We start from the raw sequence: 16,219 nt of genomic DNA on the forward strand, positions 1-16,219 counted from the left end.
AAGTGGTAAAATGGTACAATTCCATTTGGGCTTTTCTTAAATCAAGTCAGGTCACCATTCTTTGAAATGGTAACAAAACTTTTTGCAGGCTTTTGTTGCATATTTAAATCTAGACTATTAACTCTAAGCTTACATGACCTATGCGGTTTCATCTGTAATGGATATCTAATAATAACTAAAAGCAGCAAAGTAATCACTCAGGTGATCTCACCTTTTATGTCACCATTCAGATTCACGATTAGTGGGCTATTCTTCCAATCAAATGTGGATAACAAATTCAGAAAGCGGAGGAAGCCCGTTTGCGGAGAACTATTAACCAACAGAAGGCAAACAAAAAAAAGTTCAAAATGACAAATGTACAAAGGTTAGCCATGTTATTACAGTCAGGTTAAGAACTTAAGGACATAAGAAACAAGAAGCAGGAATAGGCCATATGGCCCGTTGAGCCTGCTCACCATTCAGTAAGATCATGGCAGATCCTCGACCTCAATTCCACTTTCCTGCCTTAGCCCCATATCCTTTGATTCCCTCAGTGTTCAAAAATATATCATCTGAGTCTTAAATGTACTCAATGACTGAGCATCTGCAGCACTTTGGTGTAGAGAATTCCAAAGATTTACAACCCTCTAAGAAAGCCAGTACTAAATGGTCAGCCCCTTATTCCGAGACTATGATCCCTTGCTCTAGACACTCCAGCCAGGGGAAACTGACTCTCTGCACCCAACCACCCTGTCAAGCATTTTATATGTTTCAATGACATCACCTCTCATTCTTCTAAACTCCATTGTATACAGGCCCATGCTACTCCATCACTCCTCATAGACAACCCTTTCATCCCATACGCAGCCCCTGTAATGCAAGTATATCCTTCCTTAGGTAAAAAAAAAATCAAAACTGTATACAGTGTAGCTATTATTTGTAACAAGTGTTAAAATATTAATATGATACAACCTTTTAAAAACACTAACTCTTTCTTTCTCTACCTTCTTTCATAAGGAGATAAGATGAGAAGGTAAGACTCAGGAATCCAGTCTGCCCCATCACTCAACAAAGCTTCAGGGACCACTAGCTAGCACCAGTAATAGATCTGGCAGGTTTAAGCAGATGAATTCTTTCACAGAAGTAAAACTGCCATTAAATTTTACCAATACAATTACTAACTATATAACCAATAACTAGAATATTGCTGAATCTTTCAAAAATATATTTTAAAAACCCTCAAAAGCACAAATGTTATAGGATGACATCACCCCCTGATCAATCAATAAAGAGCGTATTTGATGGATAAAAACACAGAAAAGGCTGCCAAACAGATACAGTCAAATGTGAACAGACAAGTGAACTGCCTCACAACACTGGGTGGCTTAGAGATGGTAGCACAAGAGTTTTAAAATATAAAAGTACAACATTCCCTGTCTTATCTCCTCAAATAAGATATGAGCAGATCCTTACGCAGGGGGCGAATAAGGTGCAGGCTGTGTGAAGAGGTAGGCTGCAAGTAGATCGATACTCTCCTCACCAATCTCATGACTGAGTAACTGAGCGCTGATCCAGCGCTTAGCAAGTTGACATGTTCCACTGTAGGCAGAATGCTGCTGTTGAAGTCTGGAAGAGAACAAATTTAGATCTGAATTTAAACATATGAACAGTAAAGATTTTTAAATATGGGTTACCAGATAAAGCTGACAGTCTCTCAAACCAACCTGTTTGGGAGAGCTGGCTGATTATTTTTCTCTCTCCTATACATATAGGCCAGCTGCAGTGGCCTTAGTGTCAAATCCTGTTTGATAAATCTCCAGGGAAGTACCATGGGATACTATATAATGTTAAAAACGCACTATACAAATGCAAACTGTTGTTGTTGTACTGCAGCTATCTGGTGAGAGCCGATGATAGCACAAACTGGGAAAACAATCCACTGAACCTTCCTGGTTTGTATAGTTCAGTACCACACTGTGTGATGGATGTGCTAGCTATGCTAATTCTGATTTTTTTTTTAAAGTATGTTTTTCTTTTCATTTTGACATCTATTACCATTGTGAATGAAGCAAAAAAGTGTGCATAAAAACCAAGCATATTTTTCATTATGTACAAAACTTTTTTTAGATATACATTGGGATGTTTGGGAAAAATATTTGTGTTTTCTCCGTCTTATCCCACCCCATGAGCTCCTCCACAATGTAGCTGTGAGGATTGCAGCAGTTACTGGTGTAAACCTTCACCAAAAACTGCCCTAAATAAAAACAAAAGTGCTGTCATGTTCAAGTGTGATGTAAAGTGTTCTAAACAGCTTCTAATATGTACATTAAGATGTCTGAAATGTAAATTAATTTTGGATAAATAGACTAGGCAACGTGGCATATTTTATATCCTTGCAGGACATGTCACTTACCCATGCAGCGTGCTCGTTAGATAAGGTAGATGTATGGTTTCTAATTCTAGCTGCAAGGATTCTTCGGTGTCCCGATACTTCAGCATACCATCTGGTGTCTGGATTTCTTTCAGAATCAGAGGTTCTCTATGATATCCCACTTGAACTCGAAAAACATAACCATCCTAAGTAGGAACAGCAACAACTGTAAATAATCGGCAACGGTGACGTCAATTTATTCTTAGTTGCTCTACCTGCCCTAGAAAAAAGCTACTTGTGGATATTTGACATACATTATATGCACTACTGAACATTTTACCTTCACTGGATTCCCTCACTCATGAAAATATCTAAACGAGAAATCTGGCTTATGATGAAAGAAGGGGTTACGCGAGGCAAAAACTACAAAATTGCATTTAATTAACACTTTAATACAGTAAAACATTCCGAGGCAGAGGACTAAAAATGGGTGTTCAGCCCAAGTGGTGAAATTAACAGAGGTGACCAAATCGGTAGATTGGCATTTAAAGTACGGAGAGAGTATGCAGGACTGAGTTTCGCGAGGGAGTTCCAGAACGCAGAACTGAGATAGCTGACCACTGTAATTAATTAAATGGTGAAATGGAGGGAGGGGAGATGCAGGAGGGAGCTTTTGAGCAGATCAATAGTAGTGGTATGTTCTGGAGAACTAAAGGAGAGGAATGTAGGAGCTGGAGTTTGCCTGCGAGCCTGTTTCTTCAGGGATTTAAAAAAAAAAAAATTAGTTCACAGGATATGGATGTGGCTGGTGAGGCCAGCATTTACTGCCCATCCCTAACTGGCCTCAAGAAGGTGCTGGTGAGCCACCTTCTTGATCCACTGCAGTTCATGTGATGTAGCGACATCCACAGTACTGTTAGGTAGTGGTTCTAGGATTTTGACCAAGCAACAATGAAGGAACACCGATATATTTCCACGTCAGGATGGCATGTGACTCAGAGGGGAAGCTGTAGGTGGTGACACCTGCTGTCCTTGTTCTTCTAAGCAGTAGAGGTCACAGGCTTGGAAGGCGCTGTTGAAGAAGGCTTGGTGAGTTGCTGCAGTGCATCGTGTTGATGATACACGCTGCTGCCACTATACACCGGTGGTGGAAGTATAAAAGGTGAGAGGAGTGGGGCTTAAAAGTAGGCAAGTCAATTTGATAACAATGCTGCAATTAAGTACCACCAATCTTGAGTTACTTCAAACTTAAACATTCAGGGTAACATTTTTTTCCCTGTGCTCTTCAATGGAACCCTGTAATTTTTTTTTAAATCTCACAAGATGTGGGAATCACTGGCTAGGCCAGTGTTAATTGCCCATCCCTAATTGCCCTTGAAAAGGTGGTACAATAAAACACTTGAATGGACTGATTGTTGGTCAAGGATGTCGGGGTGGTAAGATTCCCAAACAGTTCGCAATTAGAGTCTTTACAAAAGATTATGGGATTCTCTCACTCCACCACCACCAGTGTCTCTTAAGTATTGGCTAAAACATGAAAATACTCAGTGTCTTGGAGAACCAGCAGCTTAGGCTCTTCACTAAGACCAGTCATCAGAAAGAATGAATCACTGTCCGACATCCCTCCACTGTTCGCTTAAATTAACTTACAAAAGAAACCCACCCAAAATTTTACCTTTCTCTTTCAGTATTTTGTGACTTTGAATGGAGAGGTTTATTTTTAAATTGACCTCTAATTTTGTTTTCCAACTTTTAGTATTTAACAATATTGCTAGACAATGTTGAAATATAAAGATGAATTAACAACAGATTAATACTAGTGTCTGGCACAAGTTATCTTGATGTCTGGCAATCACATTTATTTTGACATACCTGATACACATCAACGTGAGTGGCTGAAGGCTGGGAAGTTAGTTGATGCTGTTGGTGCAGGAGGTCAGCCAGTCGTATGTGAAATGCTGCTTTGACACGCTGAATAGCATCTTTGTTTTGAGGCCATTTTCCACTTCCTTCCATGTGACAGATTACTAAGTGATGAAGAATACTGTATTTTACACAAAATTCTGAGGGACAACTGAACACTGAAGCAGCATCTGTGAGCAAATTATCTTGGAACAATTCTCAACAGCAATACAGCATACAATGAGCCAAAGACACAAGGCACAAGGAGTGTAGGAGGAGTTAGAGGGAGACAGTGGTGTAGTGGTAATGTCGCTGAACTAGTAAATGTGAAGCCCAGGCAAACGTTCTGGACACACAGGTTCAAATCCCACCATGGCAGAACTGAAATTCAATTAATTAATTCAATTGAAAGCTAGCCTCAGTAATGGTGCCATGAAGCTATCATCGATGGTCATAAAAACCCATCTGGTTCACTAATGTCCTTTAGGGAAGGAAACCTGCTGTCTTTACCTGATCTGGCCTACATGTGACTCCAGACCCACAGAAATGTGGTTGGCTCTTAACTGTGCTCTAAAATGGCCTAGCAAGCCACTCAGTTGTCAAGGGCAATTAGGGATGGGCAACAAATGCTGGCCTTGCCAGCAATGCCCACATCCCATGAAAGAATAAAAATAGTCAGGTTCACACAAAATTTAGGAATTTTGGTCATTGAGGTATACTGTAAGTTATTACATAAAACTCACCTCAACAATTCCCAATTAGTTTGTGTTTGTTAGCTAAAACATAAGCTATTCAAAATACAAGCTAATTTGAGAACACATTTAATAATCATAAATCGTTTAAGCATTTTGGGATTTCTGACTATGCCTCAGTGAGGAGACCTTGGCTGTAAATGCCACAATTGAGTTAAACACAGCTCTCGGGGATTAAATAAACAGGATAGTGGGCTGACAAAAAAAAGTCAAACAAAAGAAAATTGTTCAACATCAAAGTGAAAGTTTTTCTTACTGTTGCTGTGACAACCCTATTTAACTGAATTCAGCAGAGATCAATGCTAAATTAGGCTGGTGGATTCTGCTTTTGGGTATGGAGAAGGCAAGTCAGTTTAATTGAAAGTGGTCCTTGAAGTCAGGCTGACGAGAGAAAGAAAAAAAGGCTGCAGGGTGAAGAAGCTGTACCCTGGACTGAAGGCCAAAATGCAAATTCTTAAAACCAGTATTTGTACAGAAAGTAAGATCATTGCGAGAATGCAAGAAAGACAGTCCACCAATGCAGAATAGTACAGAGAGTTCATTATGTTTTTTCATGCACAGGAAGCAAAGTGAAGCTGAGTGGAATTGCTGAATTTTGATTACAAATGGTATTCTGGATGTTCACATGGTGTGAAATAAAGCAGTTTAATGATTACGTTCTGGCCTAGTCTCACCAAGTGTTCATGCAGTAGACCTTGAGAAACTGAAGAAATGCACATTGTCATGCTCAGAAGGAGCTGTAATGAAATAAACGATGAACTGGAGGAGTTAAGATTAAGTTCAAAAGTTGACTTATTTCTTAAGAAAATGGTCACATTTGTACCACAGACAAAATGCAGTAAAGGTCAGGTGACCCCTCCTGTACTGCCAAGAAACAAGCCTGTCTTCAAAGACAAAACTAATTAACTGTGTCTGAATTAGCTCTGGAAAAACCCATTGAAATTGAAAGCAGCCCATTACATGTTGATGACTCCTATCTACAGGAATGAACTGACAAAGGTTCTGTAGACAGACTGACTCCACAGCCCAAACTAAGATGAATAGGTGCGAAGTAGCACCACTGTAACACAATGGTCCCCATCCAGACGTCAACAGATAGCAATGGTTTCCATATCCTGGACCATGGCGTGATCACACCAGGGGAGAGGGCCCTGTTTCACCTGACAGACACTCAAATATAATGGATTTTTACCTTAAAAGGCAGCCCTCTGGAGACAGAGAGGGTAGATCAAGCAAAGCCCACAGAAAGCCAGTTCCGGCAAAAGGCTGTGAGATCGATCCAGCTAAGGAAGAAGCCCTGCTACTGATACTATACTTCAACTTGCTGCAGCAGAGAACTTGAAAGGTGACCACCACCTCCGGACTGAGGTTTTAACCACCAGAAATCTACAACACCTCAGCATATTCATGACTGCAAACATCCAGGCCTGCACCTTTAAAAAGACTTTCCTCCTGAGAGGATTCAAGAAGTTTCTGCGAACCACAAACTCTTACATCACTTGGGACTTTAATTACACCTTATCCTTTCCATTCTACCCATCTATCTTTATGTGTGTATGTGAATGTGAGAGTGGGTGAAGGTTACAAACAATTCAGAATTTGATGTTTAAATAAAAATTTAACCTTCCTTTTTATAGGCCCACGCGATAAACTGCCATGTGTCAGTTTATTTGGCCCTTAGAAAATTCAGGGACTGGCACACCATTTTTAACAAAATACTGTCTGCTGTCAGTTGGAGGTGAAAAATGAAAGCCACCCACATCAGTTACCACTGTCCATAACATACAGAAGACACAAATATACAGCTCAGGTCACAAGGGGTTTTTTCACGGTTGCACCCCAGCAACATAGGAACAGGAGTAGGCCATTCAGCCCATCGAGCCTGATCCACCATTCAATATGATCATGGCTGATCATCCACTTCAATGCCTCTTTCCCCACACTAGCCCCATATCCCTTTATGACGTTGCTATTTAGAAATCTGTCAATCTCTACTTCAAACATACTCAATGAATGAGCTTCCACAGCCCTCTGGGGTAGAGAATTCCAAAGATTCACAACCCTTTGAGGAAAGAGTAAGTGGCTTTCCCCCTTATTTTGAAATTCTGTCCCCTGGTTCTAGACTCGCCAACCAGGGCATCTACCCTGTGTATCCCTTTCAGTATTTTGTAGGTCTCTATGAGATCACCTCTCATTCTTTGAAACTCCAGTGAGTACAAGCCCAGTATCCCCAATCTCTCTTCATAGGACAGTCCTGCCATCCCAGGAACAAGTCTGGTGCACCTTCGTTGCACTCGCTCTATGGCAATAATATCCTTCCTAAGGTAAGGGGACCGAAACGGCACACAGTACTCCAGGTGCAGTCTAACCAAGGTTCTATACAATTGAAGCAAGATTTCACTACTCCTGTACTCAAATCCTCTTGCGATAAAGGCTAACATACCATTAGCCTTCCGAATTGCTTGCCGCATCTGCATGCTAGATTTCAGTGACTTATTGACGAGGACACCCAGGTCTCTTTGTACATCTACACTTTCTAATATCTTAACATTTACGACATACTCTGCACATCCTCCTACCAAAATGGATAACCTCACATCTTTCCACATTATATTCCATCTGCCACGTTCTTGCCCACTCACTAAGTCTGTCGAAATCCCCTTGAAGCCACTTTGCATCTTCCTCACAACACATATTCCCACCTAGTTTTGTCATCGGCGAACTTGAAATATTACATTTGGTCCCCACATCCAACTCACTGATATATATTGTGAACAGCTGGGACCCAAGTAATGATCCCTGCGGTTGTCCACTAGTCACAGCCTGCCAACGTGAGAATGACTCGTTTATTCCTACTGTTTTCTGCCTGTTGACCAATCCTTAATCCATGCCAGTATATTACTTCCTATCGCAGGTGCTTTAATTTTGCTAACCAACCTCCTGTGGAGGACTTTAACAAAAGCCTTCTGAAAATCCAAGTATACTATGTCCACCGACTCCCCTTTATCAATTCTGTTAGTAACATCCTCAAAAAACTCAACAGGTTCATCAAACTTGATTTCCCATTCATAAATCCATGTTGACTATGCCCAATCAGATCATGATTATCCAAGTGTCCATTTATCACATCCTTTAGAATGGATTCTAGCATTTTCCCTACTGCTGATGTAAGGCTAATAGGTCTGTAGTTCCCGGTTTTCTCTCTCCCTCTCTTCTTAAATAGTGGGGTGACATTTGCTATCTTCCAATCTGCAGGAACCATTCCAGCATCTATAGAAATTTGGAAGATGATCGCCAATGCATCCACTATGTCCATAGCTACCTCTTTCAACATTCGGATATTTGAATATCAGGTCCTGGGGACTTATCAACCTTCAGCCCCATTAAATTCTCCAATACAACCTTCTTACTAATACTAATTTCCTTCAATTCCTTATTCTCCCTGGTCTTTTGGATCTCTAATTCTGGGATATTTCTTGTATCTTCCTCAGTGAAGACAGACACAAAGTAATCATTTAGCTTCTCTGCCATTTCTCTATTCCCCATTATAAATTCACCTGTCTCTGCCTGTAATGGACCCACATTTGTCTTTGCCAAACGTTTCCTTTTTATGTACATATAGAGGGTTAAACTACTGTTGTAAGTAGCTAACAAACGTAAGATGATCAGACCATTTGTAAGACTGGCTGACACCAATGAACCCGAGAAAGCATTTACAGTACACTTGAATTTGTAGCACCCCTCCTCAGAAAAAACGAGATACCCTTTTTGTCCTCTCCCATTTATAACTTGCCTTTTGCTTAATTTTCAAAGCAGCTTAAAAGGGCATCTCTACTTCCCTTCCTTTTGTGCTATCAACTTTCCATGTTTCATTCTTGAAAGTTTAGAAAGTTTGTGCATACAAATGAAGACTGATAAAGCAGTCATATTACTGATTCCACAGGAATACTGGTGAGGAAAGCTTAAATACTACAGCAGCATCTCTGAGACAGGACTAGTCCTGGTAGCTTCAGCTCTCCACTGGATGGAAATATTCCATCTAACTGCCTTGTTGTGAATTTAGGAAAAATGGGAGTTTTAAATTACAGCTGGGGCTAAGGTTCAAACCACAGCACCTCCAATCTAGGACAGAACGTTCAGCCACTAGAACTTTCTAGTACTGTACAAGTGTAAAACAAATTACTCTCCCTCTCTTACTTTGGAGGTCTGATAGCTGCTACAACAAAAGCAGCTCATTAAACTGCTCAGATACAGAAGGCAATTGTCAGAAAAGCACATTGCATATCAAACACATGGAACAGCAAGACAGCCAAAGAACATTTGTATCAAAGAAAGCCAATTTTTCTGAACTTCATTACCTTTCAATGCTGGAACATATACAGAGCACGGCTTGTCACTTGAAGGAAGCAAGCATTTGCTGTTCTTATCCTTCGTATAATAAGAGAAATCTGGTTTCACTGGCTCCGGCGGGAAAACCTACAAAGAGATCAAATTTAAAAACAAGCTATTGACAACTGATATTGAAATCTTATGAACTAAAAATTAATGCACACAGGTTGATGTGCTTGAGCGTAAAGACACCTGCAATGACGTTTACAGGTGAATGTAATGTTTTGGTTCTATCTTTTTTTTTGAGGGTAGGAATCCATCTGTTTGGAAGACATTTTTCTCCATTTCCCCTCTCTCACGGTCCCCCACACAAATACACTAATAACCAAAGGCAATACATATAAGTCGTCAAGGCAGATTTAATGTCACTACATTGCCTGCATTAGAGGATACAGCACAACAACCTGAATTTATAAAGTGCCTTTAACATAGTCAAACATCCCTAGGCACTTCACAGGAGCATTATCAAACAAAATTTGACACCAAACCACATAAGGAGATATTAGGACAAATGACCAAAAGCTTGGTCAAAGAGATAGATTTTAAGGAAAAAAAAAGATAGGTGGAGAGGCTGGTGAGGTTTAGGGGAGGGAATTTCAGAGCTTAGAGCCTTGCAGCTGAGAGCATGACATAAATGATGGAGGGATTAAAATCAGGGATGCACAAGAGGCCAGAATTGGAAGAGTGAAGATATTTCGGAGGATTGTAGGGCTGGTAGAGGTTACAGAGATGGGGAGGGGCAAGGCTAGGGAAGAAGTTGAAAATAAGGATGAGAATGTTAAAATTGAAGCTTTGCCAAACTGAGAGCCAATGTAGGTCGGCAAGGGGGCAATAGGTGAACAGGCTTTGATGTGAGTTAGAATGCGGGCAGCAGAGTTTTGGATCATCTCAGATTTATAGAGCTGCAAGATGGGAGGCCAACCAGAAGACTATTGGAATTACAAGAAATTAAAAACGTAGGAAATGTGGTGCAGCTTGTCAAAAAACAATTTCAGTCAAAATAGCTGTTGCAAAGTAAATTTTTATTATTAGGGTATTTATCTTTGTCCTTCTCTACTTTCCTGGTCTCCCCATGCCACACATCATTCCTAATTAATTTTGTAAGTGCATGACTTGCTACCAGTCATCTGCCAACTCCTCAGACTATTTGCAGTGACAAGAGTATGGCCTCGGATGACACTCTCTTCAATTTGCCTTTCTTGCTGTGAGAAAGTGCTTGTTACAACCGAGCTCAGAAACTCAACTTGTGGGGTTGAAATACAAACAAATATTTTGCAACTCCTTGAATAACAATGACTAGAAAAACATGCTTCAGGGCAATATAGAGGCACAACACACAATGATCTAGGGTTGGGAAGTGGATCATTTGCCAAGTTGCTGAACTCGGCCATATTGCTGCTGGATAGCTGAAATCGGCATCATTCCAACATGTGGGGGAAATCAAATGTAGAGTCCCCACCCAGTCACATTTACACATCTCCAAATGTCTTCGCTAAAGGTTTGGATATAGGTCAGTAGTTGATGCTCAACTGGAGAAAAGGGAGTACGGTAATTGCAAAAACGGTGAAAAACAGACAAGGGATTATTGATAAATACTTGGCATTTTCAGTTAACATTTTATAATTTAAGTTTGTAAAAAAGATTGGACAAGTGAGATAACACATTGAAGACCACCATTATACACAGAAATACAATATTTGCATTTATATGAGCCTGAATTTTACATTGGGACGGAGGTTACGCCCACCACCCGAAAATGTCGATGGTGAGCCCACCTCCGCTGGGCCTGGAAGCCGCGCCGTGATTTTACATGGTCCAGGCCCTTAATTGGCCTCGGGTGGAACTTCCACCCCTCTGAGACAGGAAGTCCCACCTCCAAGAGCTGCCGGCCAATCAGCAGGCAGTTGTCAGTCCCAGCAGTGCCACTGGAAGCAGTGCCCACTGCTGGGACTGCCGCCATGGAGAAAAGCAAGAAGGGCACTGGCTCCCGAATGAAGGTGAGTGCGTGGGGCCTCGCTGGGGACAATCTGCCGAGCCCTGGCGAGGCAAGGGGCCGTTGGGTGGGGAATGTAGTGCAGTGGGGGCGGCATGTGCTATGGAGGGGGGCCCTCCGTGGGGCACAGGGCACCCAATCAGGAGGGGCCCCCAGCCCGCATGGAAACCCCCAGGTTTTATTGAGTGGCCTCCTGAAGTCTTGAGCCGCCTGCCTGCCGCTGATAATATACCAGTGGCGGCAGGAGGAGGCCCTTAAGTGGCAATTAATTAGCCGAATTGCGCCACCGCTGCTCATAAAATTGCATTGGGGGCGGGAACGGTTAAATTCTGGCCATGGGTATCTGCATGTAGTACTTAATCCCATGTTCAGAACATCGCATTGCACTGCATAAGTACAGTTCAGGAATCTTCAGTTCTTTCTATGCTCTCCCGGAAAATATCCTCAAGATACAAATTTAGGAGCAACAGCCGCTCTTTGGTATCACAATCAATTGGAATGAATGAAGCATGAGGCAACGAGTGCTTGTAAGCTGTACAAATGTGTAAAACATCACGGCCGAATCTGCTCATGTCCTCAGCCAATGTCCACACATTCGCAGCTTGCAGCAGAAAGGTCACTGGACGGCCACCAAGCACAGAACCCTGGCTGTTTTTCTCCTTACCTGAATGGGGATTCTAGAAGTAGGCTGCACAGTCTCAGAGTATGGGGTCGGCCATTTAGGACTGAGATGAGGAGAAATTTCTTCACTCAGAAAAGTTTGTGAATCTTTGGAATTCTCTACCCTGGAGAGCTGTGGATGAGTATATTCAAGGCAGACCAATAGATTTTTGGATATTAAGGGAATCAAGGGATATTGGATAGTGCGGGAAGGTGGATTTGAGGTTGAAGATCAGCTATGATCTCAGTGAATGGCACAACAGCCTCAATGGGGCAAATGATCTTCACTAGCTTGTATTTCTCATGGAGAAGCAACAATATAATTGAAGGGTCACTGACCCAAAACGTTAACTCTGCTTCTCTTTCCACAGATGCTGCCAGACCATTCTGAGTGGTTCTAGCATTTCTTGTTTTTATTTCAGATTTCCAGCATCCGCAGTATTTTGCTTTTAATATAATTGTGGCACCTAGTAATTGCCCCAGCTGATATCATCCAACTCAGCACAGAGCTGAGGTCAAACTGAGGACCTTCTTGATCTGCATAGCTCACCACTACACCCAACACTGGGGAGTACAAAGTGAGGATTTTTGAACCCAGGGGGGTGGGACCCAAAGTAGTAGTCTCTCCGATGAGATAGTTGAGGCAAATGTAGAGGTTAAAGCAAGCAAGTCCAGTAGGCAGGCCGGGCAGGGGCAGGACAGGGAGCGTGGAAGGTCTGATAGACTAAAGTGCATTTACTTTAATGCAAGAAGCCTTACAGGTCAGGCAGATGAACTCAGAGCATGGATCGGTACATGGGATTGAGATATTATAGATATTACGGAAACGTGGTTGAAGGATGGGCAGAACTGGCAGCTCAATGTTCCGGGGTACCGAACCTTCCGGCGTGACAGAGATGGAGGTAACTGAGGAGGGGGAGTTGCACTATTGATTAGGGAGGACATCACGGCAGTACTTAGAGAGGATATCCCGGGGGGAATGTCCAGCGAGGCCATATGGGTAGAAATAAGAAAGGGGTGATCACTTTGATGGGATTATACTATAGGCTCCCCAATAGTCAGAGGGAATTAGAGGAGCATGTATGTAGGGAAATCACAGATAGGTGTAGGAATTATAGGGTTGTAATAGTAGATGATTTTAACTTCACTAATATTGACTGGGACTGCCTTAGTGCTAAGGGATCAGTTGGGGAAAAATTTGTTAAGTGTATCCAGGATGGTTTTCTGAAGCGGTATGTGGATGGCCCTACTAGAGAAGGGGCTACACTCGACCACCTCTGAGGAAATGAGGATGGGCAGGTGGTTGATGTGTCAGTGGGGGAGCACTTTGGGACCAGTGACCAGAACTCTATTAGCTTCAAGATAGTTATGGAAAAGGATAGGACTGGACCTCAGGTTGAAGTCCTAAATTGGGGGAAGGCCAATTTCAATGGCATAAGACAGGAACTCTCAAAAGTTGAATGGGAGAGGCTGTTTACAGGTAAAGAGACGTCTGGCAAGTGGGAGGCTTTTAAAAGTGAGATAGGAAGAGTTTAGGGCCGGCATGTTCCTGTTAGATGGAAGGGCAAGGCTGGCAAGTTTAGGGAACCTTGGGTGACGAGGGATATTGACGGTCTGGTCAGGACAAAGAAGGAGGCATATGTCAGGCATCGGCAGCTGGGGTCAAGAGAGTCTCTCGAGGAGTATACGGGATGTAGGACTACACTTAAGGAAATTAGGAGGGCGAAAAGGGATTTCCCTGGCAGATAAGATATAGGAGAATCCGAAAAGATTCTATAAGTATATTAAGAGTAAAAGGGTAGCTAGGGAGAGAGTAGGTCCCCTTAAGGATCAGTGTGGAGCCACGGGAAATGGGCGAGGTTTTAAATGAATATTTCTCGTCTGTATTTACCGTGGAGGTGGTCATGGAAGCTAGCGAGTTCAAGGAAGGGAACAGCGATATCCTGGAGCATATGAACATTACAAAGGAGGAGGTGTTGGGAGGTCTTGAAGGTGGATAAATCCCCAGGACCTGACCAGGCGTATCCTAGGATGCTATGGGAAGCAAGAGAGGAGATTGCTGGGGCCCTGGCTGAGATTTTTGTATCATCGTTAGCCACGGGTGAGGTACCGGAAGACTGGAGGATAGCTAATGTTGTGCCTTTATTTAAGAAGGGCAGCAGGGATAAGCCAGGGAACTACAGGCCAGTGAGCCTTACACTAGTGGTGGGAAAGTTATTGGAAGGGATTCTGAGAGACAGGGTTTATATGCATTTGGAAAGGCAAGGTCTGATTAGGGATAGTCAGCCTGGCTTTGTGCGTGGGAAATCATGTCTCACGAATTTGATTGAGTTTTTTGAGGAGGTGACCAAGAGGATTGACGAGGGCAGGGCAATGGACGTCGTCTGCATCGACTTCAGCAAGGCCTTTGACAAGGTCCCGCATGGTAGGCTGGTCCAGAAGGTTCGAACACATGGGATCCAGGGTGAGCTAGCAAATTGGATACAAAATTGGCTTGGTGATAGGAGGCAGAGGGTGGTAGTGGAGGATTGTTTTTCCTGATTGGAGGCCGGTGACCAGCGGTGTGCCGCAGGGAGCGGCACTGGGCCCTCTGTTGTTTGTCATATATATTAATGACTTGGATGTGAATGTAGGGGGCATGATTAGTAAGTTTGCAGATGACACCAAAATTGGTGGTATAGTGGACAATGAAGGTGGGTGTCTAAGGTTACAACAGGATAGAGATAAGCTGGGAAAGTGGGCAAGGTATTGGCAAATGGAATTTAACGCAGACAAGTGTGAAGTGATGCATTTTGGGAAGTTAAACCAGGGCAGGACATATACAATGAATGGCAGGGCCCTGGGGAGTGTTCTTCAGCAGAGAGACCTGGGGGTGCAAGTACATAGTTCCCTGAAAGTGGCAACACAGGTAGACAGGGTGAAGGTGGCGTATGGCATGCTTGCCTTCATCGGCCGAGGCATTGAGTACAAGAGTTGGGACATCATGTTACAGTTGTACATGACGTTGGTTAGGCCACATTTGGAGTACTGTGTGCAGTTCTGGTCGCCGCACTACAGGAAAGATGTGAATAAGCTAGAGAGGGTGCAGAAAAGATTCACAAAGATGTTGCCTGGTTTGGAGGGCTTGAGTTATAAAGAGAGATTGGATAGGCCGGGTCTGTTTTCCCTGGAGCAAAGGAGGCTGAGAGGGGACATGATAGAGGTATATAAAATTACGAGAGGCATAGATAGGGTAGACAGCCAGAGTCTGTTTCCCATGGTAGGGGTGACTAAAACTAGAGGGCATAGATTTAAGGTGAGAAGGAGGAGGTTTAAAGGGGATCAAAGGGGTAAATTTTTCACACAAAGAATAGTGGGTATCTGGAATGAGCTGCCAGAGGAGGTGGTGGAGGCAGGAACAGTAGCAACATTTAAGAGGCATCTGGACAGGTACTTGAATGAGCAAGGCATAGAGGGATATGGAATTAATGCAGGCAGGTGGGATTAGTATAGATAGGCATTATGGTCGGCATGGACACGGTGTCTTTGCTCAAGTCGCTTTAAACAGGCTCCAAAAGCTGGCCGAGCGCGTCTACCCTGAGGCACAGTGTGGCTTTCGAGCAGAGAGATCGACCATTGACATGCTGTTCTCCCTTCGTCAGATACAGGAGAAATGCCGCGAACAACAGATGCCCCTCTACAGACTACTAGAAAAGATTGGATGCCCACCAAAGCTATTAAGTATCATCACCTCATTCCATGACAATATGAAAGGCACAATTCAACGTAGCGGCACCTCATCAGACCTCTTTCCTATCCTGAATGGCGTGAAACAGGGATGTGTTCTCGTACCCACACGTTTTGGGATTTTTTTCTCCCTGCTGCTCTCACATGCGTTCAAGTCCTCAGAAGAAGGAATTTTCCTCCACACAAGATCAGGGCGCAGGTTGTTCAACCTTGCCCGTCTAAGAGCGAAGTCCAAAGTACAGAAAGTCCTCATCAGGGAACTCCTCTTTGCTGATGATGCTGCTTTAACATCTCACACTGGAGAGTGTCTGCAGAGTCTCATCGACAGGTTTGCGGCTGCCTGCAACGAATTTGGCCCAACCATCAGCCTCAAGAAAACGAACATCATGGGACAGGACGTCAGAAATGCTCCATCCATCAATATTGGCGACCACGCTCTGGAAGTGG

The 16,219-nt window shown here is 43.0% G+C and overlaps 1 protein-coding gene across 1 annotated transcript in view; it reads right to left on the bottom strand.

Annotated features, from left to right (window-relative positions):
- Window positions 1-16,219, bottom strand: part of nol6 (nucleolar protein 6 (RNA-associated)) — a 152,624-nt gene that overhangs the window by 38,104 nt on the left and 98,301 nt on the right. Inside the window, exons 17-21 of the mRNA XM_068031659.1 lie at window positions 9,363-9,480; window positions 4,223-4,377; window positions 2,393-2,556; window positions 1,453-1,605; window positions 212-309 (exon numbers count right to left, since the gene is read on the bottom strand). Coding sequence (XP_067887760.1) covers window positions 212-309; window positions 1,453-1,605; window positions 2,393-2,556; window positions 4,223-4,377; window positions 9,363-9,480 — 688 coding nt within the window. The remainder of the gene's footprint in view (window positions 1-211; window positions 310-1,452; window positions 1,606-2,392; window positions 2,557-4,222; window positions 4,378-9,362; window positions 9,481-16,219) is intronic.

The sequence above is a fragment of the Heterodontus francisci genome, chromosome 1, assembly GCF_036365525.1.
Source record: "Heterodontus francisci isolate sHetFra1 chromosome 1, sHetFra1.hap1, whole genome shotgun sequence".
Taxonomy (NCBI): Eukaryota; Metazoa; Chordata; class Chondrichthyes; order Heterodontiformes; family Heterodontidae; genus Heterodontus; species Heterodontus francisci.